The sequence below is a fragment of the Salmo trutta genome, chromosome 30 (genome assembly GCF_901001165.1).
Source record: "Salmo trutta chromosome 30, fSalTru1.1, whole genome shotgun sequence".
Taxonomy (NCBI): domain Eukaryota; kingdom Metazoa; phylum Chordata; class Actinopteri; order Salmoniformes; family Salmonidae; genus Salmo; species Salmo trutta.
The window spans coordinates 27,393,600-27,419,424 of NC_042986.1; the positions used below are offsets into that span (position 1 = coordinate 27,393,600).

Sequence of the window (25,825 nt, forward strand, 5' to 3'; positions counted from 1 at the left end):
CAAGACCCCAATAGGGAAAGGGAAATATAGTATCGAGGATTGTCTTACATGTATTTTAGTTACATTACAGTATGCTACAGTATAGAAGGACAGGTGAGCTCACACAGTAAAAGAGCAGTGGGGAGATTCATATAGATTATTAAAAACAAAAAAATACATTTTAAGTGATAAGTAGGCATTGATCTGAAGCCGAGAAAAAAATAGGAAATTCACATGAGCATCACAATGCATACTTCACCCATGCTCTACCAAGGTTTTCCAGTACACAGCTTTGACCTACTACAGTATCTATGTTGGTCTATTGTACTTCCAACAATGTGTAGACAGGTTGCTTAGGATTCAAACCTTCTCAAACAGCCTAATTCAAATTCTTAGAGGTGCTCCCATAATAATGTGATTTGTACCGCATACAAGGTAATGTATTGTGTTCTTCCCACCACACACGAAGACATTACACTACCTTTTCAAGCATTTGTTTAATCATTTGAAAGCAAGCTTTGCTTTTATACTTACAACACCATCAGGCTTGATTGAGTGAGCTGTTTTGTTTTGTAGTAATGTGGTGCCTGCCTGTATTTCCTTAAACCTTTAATTTAATAAGAATGCATTCATTTAAAAATACATACATTTCATAACATATTTTTTGGTCAGTAGGTACCCAACATAACAAGAGTTGTTATTTGAGACACAGTGACTCATATAGATAGAGGTCTATAGAGCCTGTCAACATTCCTGATTTCTGTACCTGTAAGCTGTGTAATACTGACTTGAGCTCAGAACCACTTGTTTTTCAAACATGGTCCTGTTTTATTAATTGCTGTGCTGAACTATTTTCTACATTGTCGAATGATCAAAACTATGCCATAACACATATGGAATGATGTAGTTACCGAAAAAGTTTTAAACAAATCAAAATATATTTGAGATTCTTCAAATAGCCCTTTGCCTTTTACATTTTTATTTAAATTGAACCTTTATTTAACTTGGCAAGTCAGTTAAGAACATATTCTTTACAATGACGGCCTACCCCGGCCAAACCCGGACAAGGCTGGGCCAATTGTGCTCCAACCTATGGGACTCCCAATCACGGCCGGATGTGATTCAGCCTGGATTCGAACCAGGGATGTAGGGACGCCTCTTGCACTGAGATGCAGTGCCTTAGACCACTGCGCCACTCGGGAGCCTTGATGACAGTTTTGCACACTCTTGACATTCTCTCAACCAGCTTCATGTTGTAGTCACCTGGAATGCATTTCAATTAGCAGGTGGGCCTTCTTAAAAGTTAATTTGTGGAATTTCTTTCCTTCTTAATGCTTTTGAGACAATCAGTTGTATTGTGATAAGGTAGGGGGGGGGGGGGTATACAGAAGATAGCCCTATTTGGTAAAAGACCATGTCCATACTATGGCCAGAACAGCTCAAATAAGCAAAGAGAAATGACAGTCCATCATTACTTTAGCACGCTGCCCAAACAGTGCGCGAGCGTTGCAAAATAAATATACACATACATGTTATTCAATCATTGCATAGCCAGGCGCAAAAATAGAAGTTGCTTCTATTTGTGATGCAGTACGCGATGCAAGTCCTGCCTCTCCCATCTCCTCATAGGGTTTTAGAAGCATATACCCACATGCCATCTCCTCATTGGTTATACCCACGTGGGTGAATGAAAGATGAACTGAGGTCGGTTGTGGTAATTCACCTTATTATGAAAGTTAGTTGCCAATCACCATATAAAATCCAAAGAAGAAAAAGCCTGAGATGACTTGAAATGATTCGGTTGACCATTTTATGTGTGGATTAATTGTCTGAGTAGAGGACCTTGTGCATGTCAGGTAAAATAACAACTCAATATTGATATGCCAGGACAAATTAGCTAGCAACAGTAAATAGGACAAATTAGCTAGCTAGCTAAAATTGCCATAAATGTTTAATGCTTTTCGACCTGTCCCCAAATTAATATAATTGGTTCAGAGTTTGTTTTGATATTTCAACCTGCGTGTCATTGATTGCATTTGGTGTGGGGGGGGGACAAAATCAATTTGCACATGATGACGGACGCGGTTTGGGCATGGTGTAAGACATGAAGGTCAGTCAATAAGGAACATTTGAAGAACTTTAAAAGTTTCTTCAAGTGCAGTCGCAAAAACCATCAAGCGCTATGATGAAACTGGCTCTCATGAGGACCACCACATGAATGGAAGACCCAGAGTTACCTCTGCTGTAGAGGATAAGTTCATTAGAGTTACCAGCCTCAGAAATTGCAGCCCAAATCAATGCTTCACAGAGTTCAAGTAACATACACATGTCAACATACACTGTTCAGAGGAGACTGCGTGAATCAGGCCTTCATGCTCGAATTGTTGCAAAGAAACCACTACTAAAGGACACCAATAAGAAGAAGAGACTTACTTGGGCCAAGAAACACTAATGGACATTAGAACGGTGGAAATCTGTCCTTAGGTCTGATGAGTCCAAATTGGAGATTTTTGATTCCGACTGCTGTGTCTTTGTGAGACGCGGTGTGGGTGAACGGATGATCTGCGCATGTGTGGTTCCCTCCGTGAAGCATGGAGGAGGTGTGATGGTGTGATGGAGCTTTGCTGGTAAAACTGTCTGTGATTTATTTAGAATTCAAGGCACACTTAACCAGCATGGCTACCACAGAATTCTGCAGCGATACGCCATCCCATCTGGTTTGGGCTTAGTGGGACTATCATTTGTTTTTCAACAGTACAATGACCCAACACACCTCCAGGCTGTGTAAGGGCTATTTGACCAAGAAGGAGAGTGATGGAGTGCTGCATCAGATGACCTGGCCTCCACAATCCCCCAACCCCAAACAAATTGAAATGGTTTGAGATGAGTCCGACCGCGGAGCAAAGGAAAAGCAAAAAACAAGTGCTCAGCATATGTGGGAACTCCAAGACTGTTGGAAAAGCATTCCAGGTGAAGCTGATTGAGAGAATGCCAAGCGTGTGCAAAGCTGTCATCAAGTCAAAGGATGGCTATTTGAAGAATCTCAAACATAAAATATATTTTGATTTGTTTAACACTTTTTTGGTTACTACATGATTCCATGTGTTATTTCATAGTTTATGTCTTTACTATTATTCTACAATGTTGAAAATAGCAAAAATAAAGAAAAACCCTTGAATGAGTAGGTGTTCTAAAACTTTTGATCGGTAGTGTAAATATATCACTATTATTTGATATATTTACACTACCAATATTAGGTCCGTAAAGTCCATTAACCCTCTGAAGAATATGAATTAGGCTGTTTGAGGTTTGAATCCTAAGCTACCTGCCTACACATTGTTGGAAGTACAATAGAACAACACAGCTACTGTAGTAGGTCAAATCTGTCTGCTGGAAAACCTTGGTAGAGCATGGCTGAAGTAAGCATTGTGGTGTCGTGAATTTCCTTCCTTTTCGGCTTCAGACCAATGACTACTACTCACTTAATGAAGGAAAAATCCACCCAAAACCACTCATTCCTATAATTTACTGTGTTACATAATACTAATATATGAGAACAATATTTTTTTGGAACAAATGTTTAATTTTGTCGTTATAATAAGATTGGAAGCAACATCTGAAAATCGTTGCTGAAATCTCTTGCTGCTCAAGTCGACAACAAAACCCACAATGCAATGCTTGCTCTATGGGCTGGCTGGCTAGCTAGCTAGCAAACACAGCTACACACAATAATACCAAAGTCAATATCAGCATGTGAAGTAGCTAGTTAGCTGTAAAATCACCTTAACAAACTGCATTATCGATTTAAGAGTCTACAATCTCAGACTGTTCAACCTGCAGATCGTTGTGCCTCACAGACTGGAGTCTGACATTCTCAACTGCACCACCATGCAATGCACCCTGGACTGAAGAGGCAGGAAAATAGGAAAAATGTGTTAGACACTCTGTTAAATTAATGAATTGCTGCCTGCTTGAACAGCAATAGCTCAGATACACATGAAAACATGAGATGACCCAGGGAATTGATAGAACATTGCTCAAAGATGCACAAAAATAATTTAACAAAAAAATTATATTAATCACCTTCCGGAAGGTGATTATGCAACATTATTATACAACACATTATGCTGATTGGCTGACAGCCGTGGTATATCAGGGTATGACAAAACATTTATTTTTACTGCTCTAATTTCGTAGGTAACCAGTTTATAATCGAAATTAGGCACCTCGGGCGTTTGAAAAATGGCAACAGAAATAATGTAGTTATTAGTATTTATTTAATATAAACAGGTGATTTTCCAGATGGAACAAAATCTTGCTTAGGGCTCCTAAAAGGCTAGAGCCGGCCCTGAGCATCTTAAGGCCAAGTTAATCGTTAGAACCTTTGTAGTAGCATCATTATATCTCCGAGCTGTTCCCCTAAACCATACTTATTAAAGTTGCACTTCAAAACGCTTGGAATCAAACAGCTGCTTCAGACCACTAACAGAACAGGTAAGTGCTTTGTTAAATGCCCCCCCATGTCACTTTATACATAGAAGATCTCCGATAAACATAGAACCACATGGTTTATCTGTCTCTCTGTGACAGCAATAACTTCAGAATAAAGTTGACTACAAATGCAAAGTTGATAATATCGTTGCAATTGATACAAACAAGTGACGTATAAAAAGATGCTTCAAATGAAAACCGAGATTACTGCATTCAAATATAAACAGTAGGCTATAGGGCCATGTCAATCATATTGAAATACAGTGCCTTCAGAAAGTTTTCATAACCCTCGACTTATTTCACATTTTTGTTGCGTTACAGACAGAATTCAAAATGTATTACATATATTTCTTCTCAACAATCTACACACAATACCCAATAATGACAAAGTGAAAACATGTTTTTAGACATTTCTGCACATTTATTGAAAATAAAATACAGAAATATCAAATTTACATACATTTTCACACCCCTCTGTCAATACACGTTACAATCACCTTAGGCAGCGATTAGAGCTGAGTCTTTCTGGGTAAGTCTCTAAGAGCTTTGCACACCTGGATTATTTGCACATTCAACTTTTTAAAATTCTTCAAGCTCTGTCAAGTTGGTTGTTGATCATTGCTAGACAGCCATTTTCAAGTCTTGCCATAGATTTTTAAGATGATTTAAGTCCTAACTGTAACTAGGCTACTCAGGAACATTCAATATCGTCTTGGTAAGCAACTCCAGTGTAGATTTGGCCTTGTGTTTTAGGTTATTGTCCTGCTGAAAGGTGAATTTGTCTCCCAGTGTCTGTTGGAAAGCCCACTGAACCAGGTTTTCCTCTAGGATTTTGCCTGTGCTTAGCTCAACAACAAAAAAACTCCCTAGTCTTTTCCGATGACAAGCATACCCATAACATGATGCAGCCACCACCATGCTTGAAAATATGAAGAGTGGTACTCAGTGATGTGTTGTGTAGGATTTGCCCCAAACATAACGCTTTTTATTCAGGACATGAAGTTCATTCATTTGCCACATTTTTTGCAGTTTTACTTTATAGTGCCTTTTTGAAAACAGGATGCATGTTTTGGAATGTTTTTATTCTGTGCAGGCTTCCTTCTTTTCAAACTGTCATTTAGGTTAGTAACTACAATGTTGTTGATCCATCCTCAGTTTTCTCCTACCACAGCCATCTAACTGTTTTAAAGTCACCATTGTCCTCATGGTGAAATTCCTGAGCAGTTTCCTTCCTCTCCGACAACTGAGTTAGGAAGGATGCCTGTACCTTTGTAGTGACTGGGTGTATTGATACACCATCCAAAGTGTAATTAACTTCACCATGCTCAAAGGGATATTCCATCTCCCAACAGGTGCCCTTCTTTGCGAGGCCTTGGAAAACCTCCCTGGTCTTTGTGGTTGAAATTCACTACTCCATTGAGGGACCTTACAGATACTTCTATGTGTGGGATACAGAGATGAGTAGTCATTCAAAATTAATGTTAAACACTATTATTGCACACAGTGAGTCCATGCAACTTATTGTGTGACTTGTTTTGCAAAGTCTACTCCTGAATTTATTTAGGCTTGCCATAACAAAGGGGTTTAATACTTATTGACTCGAGACATTTCAGCTTTTCATTTGTAACTAATTTGTAAAGACATGATTCCACTTTGACATTATGGGATATTGTGTGTAGTCCAGTGACACTAAATCTCAATGTAATCCATTTAAAATGTTATGTTTAATCAAGTTCTATTTTGCTACTTGCTGGCTACTTAATATATTTCATGATGTAATGATGTGCCAAATCTGTGATTTTATTGGGTGAGCATTAGAATGAGCCACCTCAATATTTTCAGCTGTAAGTGGTAATATCTCTCTAGGAGCTGATCCGTCGTCCGTATTGTGAAATAATTCTAATGTTAATGAAAGATTTGAATGGAGAAAGCTAATCTTCCTTTCTTTCGATACATGCACCAACAACACACATAGCGACTGCTCTCTCTGCGTGGTGTTGAGGAAAACGCATATTTTATCTTTGGCCGTTGTAGGAAAGATACATTAAAACACAAGTTCATAACATAAGTTCCATCACTATCGGGAAACCGATACCTGGCCTCTCCACTGTTCTCTCTTCCATAGTAGCGTCGTCACACTCCCTGTCCCTACACTCAACGAGGACCAACAAACCCAAGGGCTCTTTTAAGAGACACCCAATTAATTAAAATAAGCACACACCGTATGTGCGCGGGTGTTTGTGTGTCGGAAAAGGGAGGGGGGTGTCAAAACCTATACGCATCTGTCTGGTTTGTGCATGCATTATAAATTAGCAGCGTGACAGTTTTCCCAAAGTTACCAACGTTTGGTGTATCTAACTGGCTGTAATAGCAGCCAAGGACGTTCGCGAGCTTATTTGTTTGTGCTCTGATTACACGCAAGTGTCCAGGTCAGCAGTTTACACAGATGACTGTCTTTAGCCATATGAAAACCCTTCCATAGCAAAATATACCTGGCTAGCTAGCTACCTTCCTTTTGCTACTCATCCAACTGGTGTTAGCTTTCTACTAGCTAGCTGCTACTGAACAGTGAGATTCGGCTGAAATACTACAGAAAGGTAGCAAGCACATCGTTGGATTTTATTAGGCAGAAATGTGCATGTGAGAGAGAAAAATTGTGAATCTAATTAAAAAAATGTTGCACCTACAAACTTGTTCAGTCCAAATCGATATAAGTCTAATGGTCACTTTATGGACGATGTAACCTCATTTTTATCCTATAGTCTAGAACAAATCCGGTATAGTGGTTCTCGGTAACGGCCAGACGGATCATGACGATCATGTGTTGTGTACCTTCAATCAAGTTGATTTGAATCAACATTGGTGTCATATTGGCTTAGATATGATGGTAGGGAGATTTGAATTTAACATTGTGTGTCAAACAATGCATACTATAACATTTAGATTACAGTCAAATCTCTTATCACATACAGTAGATGCTACACTACTGCTGTTTAGCCTCCAGACTTAAAGAGGGAAGAGAGAGCGAGAACGAGGGTGAGGACAGAGAATGGAGAGAAAGAAAGAAAAGGGAGGAGGGGGGAAAAGAGAGGGAGATAGAGGGTTAGAAAAAGAGAAGGGAAAAAGAAATGGGAGGAGAACAAGAAAGAGAGAGATGGGGAGATAAATAGTTGAGAGGAAGAGAAATGTGGGAAAGCAAAATTAAGCAAGAGAGGAGAGGAGAGAGGGGGAGGAAGGAGGGAGCAGGAGAGAGAAAAGACTTACATAAAGCTGGAGCAGTGTTTAAAAGTAGAGAACAGAAAACGAGGGAACAGAAGAAAAAGAGAGATCCAGTAAGGCTGCAGGGTGGAGGTGGAATCCATGTCCTCCCTCTCTTCCCTCCCACTATCGTGAAGGCGTTTATTGAGGCCGGGCAACAGAATTGATGGAGAACATAGTCTTCCCTATGAAAGAGGGCATACTTATACACAAGAGTGCCGACAGAGCTCACATGTGTAACGCAACATACACATTACAATGAATTATGTCTATTCTGGGTGGGGCGATAAAGCATTTTTTGTGATTTCTTGAGTGATGTTTTTGTTGATATTGGAATGGTTTACAAGTAAGACAATGCACAGTGATTTAGGTGCATCATGTGAACATTGTTTAAGCATAATGTTGTGACAACATTGCATAGAACGTGATGCTCTATATTGATGGTAGGATTATCTATTGGCGAGTTATCAACAATCCACAGAAATTCAGAGTCATGAAAACCAAACAGGATGATAGATATTACACATGCATGCTTTTAGACCTATATTGGTTAAGGACAACCGCATGCAAGATAAAAGGGTTTCAGTCACAATACAGTGAAAATAAATATGGTAATGAAATCAATGTTTCTACAAAATTGTAATTACATTAACAGAGTACCATGTAAATATGCGTTCCCATAAAATGTGTATAGTTGTTCGTGGGAACACAGTGTTCTGCATGCGCATGCTGCTATGCCACCCTCCTTCCCACTGCTCTGTATCTCAGTGCCTGAAGCTGCTGTTGGGACGGTTAAGGGCCTATTATGGGATGGCTCAATCCACGGACGCATAAACACTAGAATATACCCCTGAGAGAACTACAGCTTCCAGAGATATACCCCTGAGAGAACTACAGCTCCCAGAGATATACCCCTGAGAACCCACTGCTCCCTGAGATATACCCCTGAGAGAACTACAGCTCCCAGCAGTGGAGAGAGCTAATCCATGCCCTGAGCATGTTCCAAACAAGCCCTGTCCAGTCCAGGGCTGGCACTTCAAGTGCAAACCTAATAGCAATCACATTCCGTGACCCCAGCCCTCGTGTGGGTGCCAGTGTATTAGAGCAGAGTCCAATTTCAGAGCTGCCTAGTGCTAGCCTGGGCGCCAGTCAGATTCTGATTTGCCCAATTTATCATTGTCTTGGCAAGGCAACAATGAGGTAACCCTGTTAGGTTAATGATGGAAACAAGGTTGGAGTCCTTTCTTTTTGATTAAATCAGTCAATTCAAGAGGTGAATTAAAATTGTAAATCATGAGTTGATCATTTCTCATGACAAATAACGTAAGGTTCCATATTTTCAATTCATACCCAGAATTGACTGAATTGAAATGGAATAGCTGGAACACACTAGCGCCCAGGCTATTGTAGCATAGCCCCGGCTAGCATTGTTCTTATTGGCCCTGTTCAGTGCTGTTAGCGTCAAGGTCTGAGTGCTCAGCTGTCCATCACCCCAATGGAGAGGAGATTCAGTGCTCTAATGTACTTAAGTAAAAATACTTTAAAGTACTACTTAAGTTGTATCTGTACTTTACTATTTATATTTTTGACAACTTTTACAGTGATTTTTATTTAACCATTATTTTACCAGGTAAGTTGACTGAGAAGACATTCTCATTTACAGCAACGACCTGGGGAATAGTTTCAGGGGAGAGGAGGGGGGATGAATGAGGTGACCGTGACGGTATGAGGCTCAGATTGGGAATTTATCCAGGACACCGGGGTTAACACACCTACTCTTACGATAAGTGCCATGGGATCTTTAGTGACCACAGAGAGTCAGGATGGCCGTTTTACTTCCCATCCGAAAGACGGCACCCTGCACAGGGAAACGACCCCAATCACTGCCCTGAGACCAGAGGAAAGGGTGCCTCCTACTGGCCCTCCAACACCACTTCCAGCAGCATCTGGTCTCCCATCCAGGGACCAACCCTGCTTGGCTTCAGAAGCAAGCCAGCAGTGGGATGCAGGGTGGTATGCTGCTGGCCACTTCCCAGCTAGCACACTTGGTTCCTTGGAAGTTGTGGGAATGTACGTTTTTGGTTTACCATTGGTTCTGGGAACAAAGCCATAAGTTTACTTACTGGTAAAATGGCCTGTTCTGGGATCGTTAAATAATAAAAAAGCAATTGAATCAATTTTAGAATAAGGCTGTAACATAACAAAATGAGGAAAAAGTCAAGGGGTCTGAATACTTACCGAATGCACTGTATATTTTGGGTTATGGTGGGGTACGGCAGTTTAACTAAGCTCATGAGGCATTTATGAGTTATATTCTTAAAAAATCAATGTCTATATATCATGAATATAACAGTCCAAAAAGGGAGGTAATAACTCCGGATTGACCTTTTAAAGGAGGGATTTGGTCAAAGCTACACAAACACACATGGGCACACACTCAACACACATTGTGTAACATGAACTGCAGTTGTTTTTTTAGACGCATAAAGATGCTTGTCAGGTTGACACAAATGTGTCTACTCTACTCTGACTAAAGCAGTGTTTGGTTCAGGGTGCCTCGCCAATTCACCTTTCATTAGGAGGCTGAGCTGGAGGAGGCTGTTGTTTAAATTTCAGGACAGTGTCCTTCCGGAATTCCAATGTAGAACCCCTGTTCCCCATGAAGGAAACCACTATTGTCCCAGGCCAACAGAACAGACATGGCTGTAGGGTAGATGTGAGGTGCTGGGATAAGGGTTGTAGATGTGAGGTGCTGGGATAAGGGTTGTAGATGTGAGGTGCTGGGATAAGGGTTGTAGATGTGAGGTGCTGGGATAAGGGTTGTAGATGTGAGGTGCTGGGATAAGGGTTGTAGATGTGAGGTGCTGGGATAAGGGTTGTAGATGTGAGGTGCTGGGATAAGGGTTGTAGATGTGAGGTGCTGGGATAAGGGTTGTAGCTGTGAGGTGCTGGGATAAGGGTTGTAGATGTGAGGTGCTGGGATAAGGGTTGTAGATGTGAGGTGCTGGGATTAGGGTTGTAGATGTGAGGTGCTGGGCTAAGGGTTGTAGATGTGAGGTGCTGGGATAAGGGTTGTAGCTGTGAGGTGCTGGATAAGGGTTGTAGATGTGAGGTGCTGGGATAAGGGTTGTAGCTGTGAGGTGCTGGATAAGGGTTGTAGATGTGAGGTGCTGGGATAAGGGTTGTAGATGTGAGGTGCTGGGATAAGGGTTGTAGCTGTGAGGTGCTGGGATAAGGGTTGTAGCTGTGAGGTGCTGGGATAAGGGTTGTAGATGTGAGGTGCTGGGCTAAGGGTTGTAGATGTGAGGTGCTGGGATAAGGGTTGTAGCTGTGAGGTGCTGGGATAATGGTTGTAGATGTGAGGTTCTGGGATAAGGGTTGTAGCTGTGAGGTGCTGGGATAAGGGTTGTAGATGTGAGGTGCTGGGATAAGGGTTGTAGATGTGAGGTGCTGGGATAAGGGTTGTAGATGTGAGGTTCTGGGATAAGGGTTGTAGATGTGAGGTGCTGGGATAAGGGTTGTAGATGTGAGGTTCTGGGATAAGGGTTGTAGATGTGAGGTTCTGGGATAAGGGTTGTAGCTGTGAGGTGCTGGGATAAGGGTTGTAGCTGTGAGGTGCTGGGATAAGGGTTGTAGCTGTGAGGTGCTGGGATAATGGTTGTAGATGTGAGGTTCTGGGATAAGGGTTGTAGATGTGAGGTGCTGGGATAAGGGTTGTAGATGTGAGGTGCTGGGCTAAGGGTTGTAGATGTGAGGTGCTGGGATAATGGTTGTAGATGTGAGGTTCTGGGATAAGGGTTGTAGCTGTGAGGTGCTGGGATAAGGGTTGTAGATGTGAGGTTCTGGGATAAGGGTTGTAGATGTGAGGTGCTGGGCTAATGGTTGTAGATGTGAGGTGCTGGGATAAGGGTTGTAGCTGTGAGGTGCTGGGATAAGGGTTGTAGGGTAGATGTGAGGTGCTGGGATAAGGGTTGTAGCTGTGAGGTGCTGGGATAAGGGTTGTAGATGTGAGGTGCTGGGATAAGGGTTGTAGATGTGAGGTTCTGGGATAAGGGTTGTAGATGTGAGGTGCTGGGATAAGGGTTGGAGATGTGAGGTGCTGGGATACGGGTTGTAGATGTGAGGTGCTGGGATAAGGGTTGTAGATGTGAGGTGCTGGGATAAGGGTTGTAGCTGTGAGGTGCTGGGATAAGGGTTGTAGATGTGAGGTGCTGGGATAAGGGTTGTAGATGTGAGGTGCTGGGATAAGGGTTGTAGATGTGAGGTGCTGGGATAAGGGTTGTAGCTGTGAGGTGCTGGGATAAGGGTTGTAGATGTGAGGTGCTGGGATAAGGGTTGTAGCTGTGAGGTGCTGGGATAAGGGTTGTAGCTGTGAGGTGCTGGGATAAGGGTTGTAGATGTGAGGTGCTGGGATAAGGGTTGTAGATGTGAGGTGCTGGGATAAGGGTTGTAGATGTGAGGTGCTGGGATAAGGGTTGTAGATGTGAGGTGCTGGGATAAGGGTTGTAGCTGTGAGGTGCTGGGATAAGGGTTGTAGCTGTGAGGTGCTGGGATAAGGGTTGTAGCTGTGAGGTGCTGGGATAAGGGTTGTAGATGTGAGGTGCTGGGATAAGGGTTGTAGATGTGAGGTTCTGGGATAAGGGTTGTAGATGTGAGGTGCTGGGATAAGGGTTGTAGATGTGAGGTGCTGGGCTAAGGGTTGTAGATGTGAGGTGCTGGGATTAGGGTTGTAGATGTGAGGTGCTGGGATAAGGGTTGTAGATGTGAGGTGCTGGGTTAAGGGTTGTAGGGACATTTTAGGCTATGAGGGACCATACTAACAGTCTCCTGGTGCAGAGGAGTTTACTGATAGGAGTTTGACTACGTGCCCAGGAAGAAATATGTTGAAATATTCCAATCATATATTTCCCAAAATATCTCCATATAAAACAATATTGACACTTCATGTAAAAAAACATAATGGATACACATTCTGGGTTGTCACGGTTCATTTGAATAATGTCGGATTCTCTGGAGGGATGTGGAGTAGCTGTAGTGTAGCCTAAAGGCTCCGGCATCGATGCAGGGATGCCCATACCCAGATAATAGCTGCTAGATGGAATTGTGAAGCCGCTGTCCTGATGACGCCAGCGCTACGCCAGCGCTACGCTAGGCAAACAAACAACAGAGTGCGTCACCACCACCGCCAGGCACTGGCAGCACATTTCTCTGCTTTTAGCCCGAGTACACGGCAGCACACGGCACAGCACTGGAACTGCAGTGTCAGGCAGCAGGACACAAGGAAGCATGACAGGCTGTTACCTACCGGCCTGCATAGCCACAGTCTGCATAACACATGCTGCCACGGCCAACGATTGGCTCAGATCAAATTCCATCCATCATTTCAGATGATAATATTAATAGAAATTCTATTTCCATTTCAAGGAAGTATTTCCAATGAATAGGCCGATCATTCAATTCTTAGAAATTTGATGCACTTAATTGACTGAATTGAAATGGAATTTAACCAGAGAGATACAAAGGAAAGATGGATTTGACCCCCATGGTCATGCTGGCCATTATGTAAGACTGTGACTATGTAAATAATCCTGCTGTCACTGCTTGGCCAGGCAATACAGAGAGCATGCTGTCACATCTGATCTAGTCAGCACATGGGGCAGTAAGCAACAGCCCTGCAAGTCACTCACCACACACACACACACACTCACTCAAGCGCGCTAATGCGCAGATACATTCTGCATGGATGTACGAGCCTATCTTCAAAATAACACTGTCCCACTCTTTCACCCTTCCCTGAGCCACTGTCCCCTAGGCCACTGTCCCCTGGGCCATCAGAGAGAAGGGTAGTAGTAGAAATGGGCATAATGACAGAGTATATCATCCAATACTGTACAAATCCTGTTTTTCCCAGCTCTTGTGCCAAGTTGATCGTATGTAAACACTCTTGTCATCAAACTGTATGTCATCAGTAGGGACCAGTCTCTGAGGATCATACTATAGTAGATCATATCTCTGTATTGCCACAGTCAGGTTCATATCTCTGTATTGCCACAGTCAGGTTCATATCTCTGTATTACCACAGTCAGGTTCATATCTCTGTATTACCACAGTCAGGTTCATATCTCTGTATTACCACAGTCAGGTTCATATCTCTGTATTACCACAGTCAGGTTCATATCTCTGTATTACCACAGTCAGGTTCATATCTCTGTATTACAACAGTCAGGTTCATATCTCTGTATTACCACAGTCAGGTTCATATCTCTGTATTACCACAGTCAGGTTCATATCTCTGTATTACCACAGTCAGGTTCATATCTCTGTATTACCACAGTCAGGTTCATATCTCTGTATTACCACAGTCAGGTTCATATCTCTGTATTACAACAGTCAGGTTCATATCTCTGTATTACCACAGTCAGGTTCATATCTCTGTATTACCACAGTCAGGTTCATATCTCTGTATTACCACAGTCAGGTTCATATCTCTGTATTACAACAGTCAGGTTCATATCTCTGTATTACAACAGTCAGGTTCATATCTCTGTATTACCACAGTCAGGTTCATATCTCTGTATTACCACAGTCAGGTTCATATCTCTGTATTACCACAGTCAGGTTCATATCTCGGTATTACCACAGTCAGGTTCATATCTCTGTATTACCACAGTCAGGTTCATATCTCGGTATTACCACAGTCAGGTTCATATCTCTGTATTACAACAGTCAGGTTCATATCTCTGTATTACCACAGTCAGGTTCATATCTCTGTATTACCACAGTCAGGTTCATATCTCTGTATTACAACAGTCAGGTTCATATCTCTGTATTACAACAGTCAGGTTCATATCTCTGTATTACCACAGTCAGGTTCATATCTCTGTATTACCACAGTCAGGTTCATATCTCTGTATTACCACAGTCAGGTTCATATCTCTGTATTACCACAGTCAGGTTCATATCTCTGTATTACAACAGTCAGGTTCATATCTCTGTATTACCACAGTCAGGTTCATATCTCTGTATTACAACAGTCAGGTTCATATCTCTGTATTACCACAGTCAGGTTCATATCTCTGTATTACCACAGTCAGGTTCATATCTCTGTATTACCACAGTCAGGTTCATATCTCTGTATTACAACAGTCAGGTTCATATCTCTGTATTACCACAGTCAGGTTCATATCTCTGTATTACCACAGTCAGGTTCATATCTCTGTATTACCACAGTCAGGTTCATATCTCTGTATTACCACAGTCAGGTTCATATCTCTGTATTACAACAGTCAGGTTCATATCTCTGTATTACCACAGTCAGGTTCATATCTCTGTATTACCACAGTCAGGTTCATATCTCTGTATTACCACAGTCAGGTTCATATCTCTGTATTACAACAGTCAGGTTCATAGGGAAGTGATGATTATAGGTCTCCTTCATTCTGTATAGTTGGATCATAGTTGGATGGTGATGATCAGTATTTTCTCTGTAAAAGTAAAGATACCTTAATAGAAAAACAAATCACCCAGTAAAATACTACTTGAGTAAAAGTCTAAAAGTATCTGGTTTTAAATGTACTTAAAAGGAAATGTTCACCCATTTTGAATGTTACAGTGCCTGTGAACATATTCAGACCCCTTGACTTTTTCCATATTTCCTTAGGTTACAGCCTTATTCTAAAATGTAGAAAATGTGTTTTGGCCCCTCATCAATCTACACACAATACCCCGTAATAACAAAGCAACATAAAAAAAAAAAGAAGTTTGCTAATGTATTAAAAATAAAAAATCATATTTACATAAGTATTCAGACCCTTTACTCAGTACTTGGTTGAAGTACCTTTGGCAGCAATTACAGCCTTGAGTCTTCTTGGGTATGACGGTACAAGCTTGGCACACCTGTATTTGGGGAGTTTGTCCCATTTTTCTCTGCAGAGAAAGCTTGAGAGGATTAATCGGGTTCAAGTCCAGGCTCTGGCTGGGCCACTCAAGGACATTCAGAGACTTGATCCGAAGCCACTCCTGCGTTGTCTTGGCTGTGTGCTTAGGGTCGTTGTCCTGTTGGAAGGTGAACCTTCGCCCCAGTTTGAGGTCCTGAGCGCTCTGGAGCAGGTTTTCATCAAGGATCTCTCTGTACTTTGCTCCGTTCATCTTTCCCTAGATCCTGACTAGTCTCCCAGTCCCTGCTGCTGAAAAACATCCACACAGCATGATGCTGCCACCACCATGTTTCACCGTAGGGATGGTGCCAGGTTTCCTCCAGACACTTGGCATTCAGGCCAAGGAGTTCAATCTTGGTTTCAACAGACCAGAGAATCTTGTCCTTTAAGTGCCTGTTGGCAAACTCCAAGCGGGCTGTCATGTGCCTTTTACTGAAGAGTGGCTTCCGTCTGGCCACTCAACCATAAAGGCCTGATTGGTGGAATGCTGCAGAGATGGTTGTCCTTCTGGAAAGTTCTCCCATCTCCACAGAGGAACACTGGAGCTCTGTCAGAGTGACCATCGGGTTCTTGGTCACCTCCCTGACTAAGGCCCTTCTCTCCCGATTGCTCAGTTTGGCCGGGCGGCCAGCTCTATGAAGAGTCTTGGTGGATTCAAACTTCTTCCATTTAATAATGATGGAGGCCACTGTGTTCTTGGGGACCTTCAATGCCGCAGAACGTTTTTGGTACCCTTCCCCGGATCTGTGCCTCGACACAATCCTGTCTCGGAGCTCTACGGACAATTTCTTCGACCTCATGGCTTGGTTTTTGCTCTAACATGCACTGTAAACTGTGGGACCTTTATATAGACAGGTGTGTGACTTTCCAAATCATGTCCAATCAATTGAATTTACCACTGGTGGACTCCAATCAATTTGTAGAAACATCTCATGTACGATCAATGGAAACAAGATGCACCTGAGCACAATTTCGAGTCTCATAGCAAAGAGTCTGAATACTTATGTAAATAAAGTTATGTGTTTTTTATTTTTTATACATTTCCAAACATTTCTTAAAACCTGTTTTCACTTTGTCCGTATGGGGTATTGAGTGTAGATTGACGAGTAACAAAAATGTTTTAACGTAGCTGTAACGTAACAAAATGTGGAGAAAGGGAAGGGGTCTAAAATACTTTCTGAATGCACTGGAAGCTTGTTTTACTCCTACGTTTCTTAACAAGGTCAATGTAAACAAACACAGTTTCAAAACATGGTTAAAAGGATCATTTTGATCTCATGGTCAGTTGTTGCATCCATTGGTCTGTCTAGGAATTTGAGAGGGGTTATTTTTCTGAAGCCCCATCTCTCAGCTGTTTACCAAAACAAGTGGCGGGGTATCCACGTTATTGTTTGAATTTAGGATTAGCCCTTTAACCCTGACCCCCGTGTCACCTTGATTTCCTGACCTGCACTAATCTGGTCTCATTTAAAGCCGTCAGTCAGTCCATCAGTCTGTGTCCAGTGAAGTGGACTGCTACTGGAAGACTGGTGAAAGGACAGACAAGGAATCGGAGACAGATGGTGCTGCTGATTATGCAATGCTTATAACCATCCCAGTCAAGCAGAATAAAAACACACAGGTATTGGACTGTAGCAGTGGTGGCCTGCCTGGGGCTTATGACGTATTCATTTAATGCTGAAAAATACCAGACAAAATGAAAGCATCACTGTGAATAATCATGTGTTATAATATTGTAGGTACTGCAAAACGACTCTAGCTTTTGGGATTGTGAGTAACAAGACCAGATTGCCTGTGAAGGACTTGGCAGAGGCTATTGCATATTTATTAAGTGGACTGATCCCTATTTTCTGCACAAAATGATCACCCAGTGACGGGCCAATTCATATAACACATAATGATGCCTGAGCAATACGCATCCACACACATGAAGATCTGATCATATCTGATCATCATTAGATTATAAGTGCACACTAACCAATGCATCTTGATCAGGCTGCACACCATCACAAAATGCAAAACAGGATAAACTGACAAAAATAGATTTTTATGTGATGATATCTCTTTTTTTCTGTGTGGAATCATGTTGGAACAAACCGATTTTGGCGCAGGCACCTGCACCGAAACAACAATAGAAATTCAACCCCTCCGGAAGAGAGAGGTTGGAGGTTCACTGTGTGATACAGGAATACAATATGATTCCTGTATCCTTTCACAAACAAAGACCTAATCAGAGATGACACAAGGATTTATTCAGCTGAGGTAGCAGCAACGCTAAACTGGAGAGACAAGCATGAAGCATCCAAAACAGTGTTGAAGCGAACAACGACATCCCAAAAATAACATTCACTACAAGTACCAGCCGTATCCATAACGCACGCACACACACACACACACACACACACACACACACACACACACACACACACACACACACACACACACACACACACACACACACACACACACACACACACACACACACACACACACACACACACGTCAGAGCTGGGAGGAAATCACGCACTACATAAGAGCCGTCATAGCATCAGCCAAAAATGAGTCATATTCTCCTTGTCAGTCATCAGCCACTCAAAACAAAATAACTCCCATGACAGGGTGATTTCAATCACAATGGAAACAATCTGACAGTATAACATCACAACAGTCTACCAAAAACCCTTCATCCTCCCTCATCACATCACACAGTGTCCATTTCAACAAAAAGGATAAAAAATTCAATGAAAATGTAATTGATCATATAAATATTAACAGCCATGTTTACCACCAACACACATGTCTACCACACACACACAGACATCCCTCCACATGACCACCATTCTCCGTTAGGGTTGTTAACTAAGGGAGAGAGCTCTCAGAGTCACAAACTCATCCCATCTCTATTCTCCAGACATGACAGGATGAGAGGAGAGGACAGAGCAAGGTCTGCAAGCGCCAGCTAGGTGACTCAGCACATGCACTGGAGACACTGCAATAACAAAGTGCCACACTGCATCCCTGTCAATGAAGGATGGAAGGACCAGTGCCTGGTTGCATCAGCCCAGCCCCACCTCCATACAGCCCCATTCATACAGCATGAGGTTCACAGGGACTGCTACTACTCACATGTCATATAGCCGGTAGGACATGGCAGAGCTGGGTCTGTCCGGGTGAGCCCCGCCGCTGGGTGGCGTGCTGGACTCGCTGCGGGGACGCCTGGGGTCGGTGCTGCTCACCACGGCACGCCACACGCTCGGCTTGTCCATCCTCCTGGCTCGTCAATGGGACTTGACTCAACGGAGCGAAGCGTACGCACAGACTCATACACTCTCTCACATACACTCTCACTCTCAGTCACAAACAGCCAGCCAGAAAGAGCTCTGTGATGTAACGAGGCAGGTCCAAAAGGCAGGCAGGGGGTGTGTAGTGGTAGAGCAAGGCACAGTGAGGCTGGGAGGCTGCCTGTTTAACACTGATAAACAGCCTCCATTTAAACCCATGCTAGGTGATGATGGCTGAACACGTACCAAGGCAGAGGAGACAGGGCTAGCCATCAAAAGCATGGGGATAACTTGCAGGAGCGAGAATTATATATTTATTGTCTCTAATACACACCGGATTTCATCCACATCCTCCCTACACCACCTCTCCTCTGCTCACGGTAGTACAGCCCGCAGCCGGGCCACCCGATTGGCTCTCTGGTCTCCATGGAAACAGGAGAATGTGTTGGAGGTAGGGCTCATAGTCTCTCTCTCCCTCCCCATCTCTCTCCCTTTTTGTGGAATCAATGAGTTTCTTTCTGCTGCATCCCAAACTGATGAGGCTTTTAAGACTAATGAGGGATTGTGCAATTAGTTTGTCAGGTAAAGCCTGTTAATTAGACTCTATAGGAAGACAGGGCATCTGCTTCGTGGCTCTGGAGAGTGACGGCGGGGAACAACACCTCATATGAGAGACAGAGAGAGAGAGAAAAGCCCTTTGAATTGACTTGAGAGAGAGAGGCAAATGATAACAAAGGGCAGCCAGTGAGCACAGCCTAGCCATAACAAAGGGCAGCCAGTGAGCACAGCCTAGCCATAACAAAGGGCAGCCAGTGAGCACAGCCTAGCCATAACAAAGGGCAGCCAGTGAGCACAGCCTAGCCATAACAAAGGGCAGCCAGTGAGCACAGCCTAGCCATAACAAAGGGCAGCCAGTGAGCACAGCCTAGCCATAACAAAGGGCAGCCAGTGAGCACAGCCTAGCCATAACAAAGGGCAGCCAGTGAGCACCGCCTAGCCATAACAAAGGGCAGCCAGTGAGCACAGCCTAGCCATAACAAAGGGCAGCCAGTGAGCACAGCCTAGCCATAACAAAGGGCAGCCAGTGAGCACCGCCTAGCCATAACAAAGGGCAGCCAGTGAGCACAGCCTAGCCATAACAAAGGGCAGCCAGTGAGCACAGCCTAGCCATAACAAAGGGCAGCCAGTGAGCACAGCCTAGCCATAACAAAGGGCAGCCAGTGAGCACAGCCTAGCCATAACAAAGGGCAGCCAGTGAGCACAGCCTAGCCATAACAAAGGGCAGCCAGTGAGCACAGCCTAGCCATAACAAAGGGCAGCCAGTGAGCACCGCCTAGCCATAACAAAGGGCAGCCAGTGAGCACAGCCTAGCCATAACAAAGGGCAGCCAGTGAGCACAGCCTAGCCATAACAAAGGGCAGCCAGTGAGCACCGCCTAGCCATAACAAAGAGCAGCCAGTGAGCACAGCCTAGCCATAACAAAGGGCAGACAGAAAAAGCTGGCTGCCAAAAGAAGGCAGGCAGAGTGATCACTGCATTATGAAAGAACCAGAGACAGAGCTGTACTTCCTCATTAAATGCACAAAATACACAACCATTAGAGAACATTACTTCCCCAGATTTTCATTTCAAATTCGAAGTTTGGTAAAGCGCTCTGATGAAGAAAAGCTACAAATCCTACTAGAAGACGACATAGAAAGCTGGAGGTTGGCAGCACACTACATAACAGCCTGCCACGAGATGACAGTTAGTGACTGTTGCAATAGGATGAGGAAGAATGGATTATTTTATCGAGTCCATTGTTTCATTTTACCTCCATATTAACATTGTTTCTGGATCATTCTGTGGATTTCCATAACCTGGTCATTTTCTATTGTTAATACTTGTTAATGACTCTTTTTATAATGTAACATTGTGCTTTGGTACTATGTATCAATACTGTATGTCATGTCAATAAAGTACATTGAAATGTAATTGAGAGAGAGTGGAAGATAATGAAACATCTATGAGTGAAGACCCCGGTTAATGAAAAATGAGTGTATGTGCAATTCTTACAAGGCTGGTGACTTATGTTCTTTGTTCAACACAGGAAACAATTATCCATCAAATATTGAGGTTACACAGCCCTTGCATCATAGGGGAGGGTGGTAGAGCCCATTCAAAAAGAGTCTTACATCTATAGGAATATCTGCAGTATATATTCTATACTCATTCATGTAATGATGGAAATCTCATGCACAGCACATCCATTTCACAAAGCCACTTCAATAATGCAAGCGACACACAGATCAAAGTGTTGTCTATTAAATCTGCTCTTGGGGCAAAATGGGTCTATACTTACCAAACCGCATACAATAGGGAGGGCTGGGGAGTAGGGAGGGCTGGGGTCTAGGGAGGGCTGGGGAGTAGGGAGGGCTGGGGAGTAGGGAGGGCTAGGGAGTAGGGAGGGCTGGGGTCTAGGGAGGGCTGGGGAGTAGGGAGGGCTGGGGAGTAGGGAGGGCTGGGGAGTAGGGAGGGCTGGGGAGTAGGGAGGGCTGGGGAGTAGGGAGGGCTGGGGAGTAGGGAGGGCTGGGGTCTAGGGAGGGCTGGGGACTAGGGAGGGCTGGGGACTAGGGAGGGCTGGGGACTAGGGAGGGCTGGGGACTAGGGAGGGCTGGGGAGTAGGGAAGGCTGGGGAGTAGGGAGGGCTGGGGTCTAGGGAGGGCTGGGGAGTAGGGAGGGCTGGGGGCTGGAGAGTAGGGAGGGCTGGGGTCTAGGCAGGGCTGGGGTCTAGGGAGGGCTGGGGAGTAGGGAGGGCTGGGGAGTAGGGAGGGCTGGGGTCTAGGGAGGGCTGGGGAGTAGGGAGGGCTGGGGAGTAGGGAGGGCTGGGGGCTGGGGAGTAGGGAGGGCTGGGGTCTAGGGAGGGCTGGGGAGTAGGGAGGGCTGGGGAGTAGGGAGGGCTGGGGAGTAGGGAGGGCTGGGGAGTAAGGAGGGCTGGGGGCTGGGAGTAGGGAGGGCTGGGGAGTAGGGAGGGCTGGGGAGTAGGGAGGGCTGGGGAGTAGGGAGGGCTGGGGAGTAGGGAGGGCTGGGGTCTAGGGAGGGCTGGGGTCTAGGGAGGGCTGGGGAGTAGGGAGGGCTGGGGTCTAGGGAGGGCTGGGGTCTAGGGAGGGCTGGGGAGTAGGGAGGGCTGGGGAGTAGGGAGGGCTGGAGTCTAGGGAGGGCTGGGGTCTAGGGAGGGCTGCGGTCTAGGGAGGGCTGGGGAGTAGAGAGGGCTGGGGTCTAGGGAGGGCTGGGGAGTAGGGAGGGCTGGGGTCTAGGCAGGGCTGGGGTCTAGGGAGGGCTGGGGAGTAGGGAGGGCTGGGGGCTGGGGAGTAGGGAGGGCTGGGGTCTAGGGAGGGCTGGGGAGTAGGGAGGGCTGGGGAGTAGGGAGGGCTGGGGAGTAGGGAGGGCTGGGGGCTGGGGAGTAGGGAGGGCTGGGTCTAGGGAGGGCTGGGGAGTAGGGAGGGCTGGGGTCTAGGGAGGGCTGGGGACTAGGGAGGGCTGGGGACTAGGGAGGGCTGGGGACTAGGGAGGGCTGGGGACTAGAGAGGGCTGGGGAGTAGGGAGGGCTGGGGAGTAGGGAGGGCTGGGGAGTAGGGAGGGCTGGGGGCTGGGGAGTAGGGAGGGCTGGGGTCAAGGGAGGGCTGGGGTCAAGGGAGGGCTGGGGAGTAGGGAGGGCTGGGGAGTAGGGAGGGCTGGGGGCTGGGGAGTAGGGAGGGCTGGGGTCTAGGGAGGGCTGGGGAGTAGGGAGGGCTGGGGAGTAGGGAGGGCTGGGGAGTAGGGAGGGCTGGGGGCTGGGGAGTAGGGAGGGCTGGGGAGTAGGGAGGGCTGGGAGTAGGGAGGGCTGGGGAGTAGGGAGGGCTGGGGAATAGGGAAGGCTGGGGAGTAGGGAGGGCTGGGGTCTAGGGAGGGCTGGGGACTAGGGAGGGCTGGGGACTAGGGAGGGCTGGGGACTAGAGAGGGCTGGGGACTAGGGAGGGCTGGGGAGTAGGGAAGGCTGGTGAGTAGGGAAGGCTGGGGACTAGGGAGGGCTGGGGGCTTGGGAGTAGGGAGGGCTGGGGTCTAGGCAGGGCTGGGGAGTAGGGAGGCGTGGGGTCTAAGGAGGGCTGGGGAGTAGGGAGGGCTGGGGAGTAGGGAGGGCTGGGGAGTAGGGAGGGCTGGGGAGTAGGGAAGGCTGGGGAGTAGGGAAGGCTGGGGAGTAAGGAGGGCTGGGAAGTAGGGAGGGCTGGGAAGTAGGGAGGGCTGGGGTCTAGGGAGGGCTGGGGACTAGGGAGGGCTGGGGACTAGAAAGGGCTGGGGACTAGGGAGGGCTGGGGAGTAGGGAAGGCTGGGGTCTAGGGAGGGCTGGGGTCTAGGGAGGGCTGGGGTCTAGGGAGGGCTGGGGAGTAGGGAGGGCTGGGGACTAGGGAGGGCCGGGGTCTAGGGAGGGCTGGGGTCTAGGGAGGGCTGGGGTCTAGGGAGGGCTGGGGACTAAGGAGGGCTGGGGACTAGAAAGGGTTGGGGACTAGAAAGGGTTGGGGACTAGGGAGGGCTGGGGAGTAAGGAAGGCTGGGGAGTAGGGAGGGCTGGGGACTAGGGAGGGCTGGGGACTAGGGAGGGCTGGGGAGTAGGGAGGGCTGGGGAGTAGGGAGGGCCGGGGTCTAGGGAGGGCCGGGGTCTAGGGAGGGCTGGGGTCTAGGGAGGGCTGGGGTCTAGGGAGGGCTGGGGCTAGGGAGAGCTGGGGAGTAGGGAGAGCTGGGGAGTAGGGAGGGCTGGGGAGTAGGGAGGGCTGGGGAGTAGGGAGGGCTGGGGAGTAGGGAGGGCTGGGGTCTAGGGAGGGCATGGGAGTATGGAGGGCTGGGGTCTAGGGAGGGCTGGGGTCTAGGGAGGGCATGGGACTAGGGAGGGCCGGGGTCTAGGGAGGGCTGGGGCTAGGGAGAGCTGGGGAGAAGGGAGGGCTGGGGAGTAGGGAGGGCTGGGGAGTAGGGAGGGCTGGGGTCTAGGGAGGGCTGGGGAGTAGGGAGGGCTGGGGAGCCTCGACAGGGGTATTATTGTTGATCCCCCCTCTAACTCCTCTACCCCCCAACTCCTCTTACTTCCCCCTCTAAAACTCCTCTACTCCCCCCTCTAAAACTCCTCTACAACTCCTCTACCCCCCCTATAACTCCTCTACCCCATCAAGCTAATCTACTCCCCCCCAACTCCTCTACTCCCCCCTATAACTTCTCTAATCCCCCTCTACCCCCCAACTCCTCTACCCCCCAACTCCTCTAACCCACTAACCCCAACTCCTCTACCCCCCTCTAACCCCCCTTAACTCCCCTATAACTCCTCTTTCCCCCAACTCCTCTACCCCCCTCTAACCCCCTTTAACTCCTTTAACCCCCCTCTAACTCCTATAACCCCCCTTAACCCCTCTAACCCCCCTATCACTCCTCTAACCCCCCTATCACTCCTCTAACCCCCCTAACTCCTCTATCCCCCCTCTAACACCTCTATCCCCCCTCTAACTCCTCTATACCCCCTCTAACTCCTCTATCACCCTCTAACTCCTCTATCACCCTCTAACTCCTCTATCACCCTCTAACTCCTCTATTACCCTCTAACCCCCAACCCCTCTACCCCCTCTAACTCCTCTACTCCCCCCTATAATTCCACTACTACCCCCTCTAACCCCCTAACTCCTCAACCCCCCCCTAACCCCCCTATAATTCTTCTACTCCCCCCTAACCCCCCTAACTCCTCTACCCCCCTCTGACCCCCTTTGACCCCCCTCTAACTCCTCTACCCCCCTCTAACTCATCCAACCCCCCTCTAACCCCCCCAACTCACCTAGGCCCCCAACTCCTCTAAACCCCAAATCCTCTAACCCTCCTCTAACCCCCTAACTAATCTACCCCCCTCTAAATCCTCTAACCCCCAACTCCTCTACCCCCCCTCTAATCCCCTCTAACCCCCTAACTCCTCTACTCCCCCCAAACTCCTCTACTCCCCCTCTAACTCCTCTACCCCCCTCTAACTCCTCTACCCCCCTCTAACTCCTCTACCCCCCTCTAACTCATCCAACCCCCCTCTAACCCCCCCTAACTCATCTACCCCCCCAACTCCTCTAAACCCCAACTCCTCTAACCCCCCTCTAACCCCCTAACTACTCTACCCCCTCTAAATCCTCTAACCCCCCAACTCCTCTACCCCCCTCTAATCCCCCTCTAACCCCCTAACTCCTCTACTCCCCCCTAACTCCTCTACCCCACTCTAACTCCTCTACTCCCCCCTAACTCCTCTACTCCCCCCTAACTCCTCTACTCCCCTCTAACTCCTCTACTCCCCCCTAACTCCTCTACTCCCCCTCAACTCCTCTACTCCCCCCCAACTCCTCTACTCCCCCCTAACTCCTCTACTCCTCTACCCCCCTCTAATCCCCCTCTAACCCCTGAACTCCTCTACTCCCCCCCAACTCCTCTACTCCCCCCAACTCCTCTACTCCCCCCTAACTCCTCTACTCCCCCCTAACTCCTCTACTCCCCCCTAACTCCTCAACTCCTCTACCCCCTCTAATCCCCCTCTAACCCCCTAACTCCTCTACTCCCCTCTACTCCCCCCGTAACTCCTCTACTCCCCCCTAACTCCTCTACTCCCCCCTAACTCCTCTACTCCCCCCTAACTCCTCTACTCCCCCCTAACTCCTCAACTCCTCTACCCCCCTCTAATCCCCCTCTAACCCCCTAACTCCTCTACTCCCCTCTACTCCCCCCCTAACTCCTCTACTCCCCCCTAACTCCTCTACTCCCCCCTAACTCCTCTACTCCCCTAACTCCTCAACTCCTCTACCCCCCTCTAATCCCCCTCTAACCCCCTAACTCCTCTACCCCCCCTAACTCC

At 46.6% G+C, this 25,825-nt stretch overlaps 1 protein-coding gene across 3 annotated transcripts in view; it reads right to left on the reverse strand.

Annotated features, from left to right (window-relative positions):
* LOC115168400 (IQ motif and SEC7 domain-containing protein 1) overlaps positions 1-25,825 on the reverse strand; it is a 223,846-nt gene that overhangs the window by 95,553 nt on the left and 102,468 nt on the right. Inside the window, exon 1 of one of the 3 annotated variants that reach the window (XM_029723638.1) lies at positions 18,792-20,396. The exons of the other annotated variants lie outside the window; for them this stretch is intronic. Coding sequence (XP_029579498.1) covers positions 18,792-18,931 — 140 coding nt within the window. The 5' untranslated portion in view covers positions 18,932-20,396. Of the gene's footprint in view, positions 1-18,791; positions 20,397-25,825 lie in introns of those variants that run through there. 3 annotated transcript variants of the gene reach the window in all.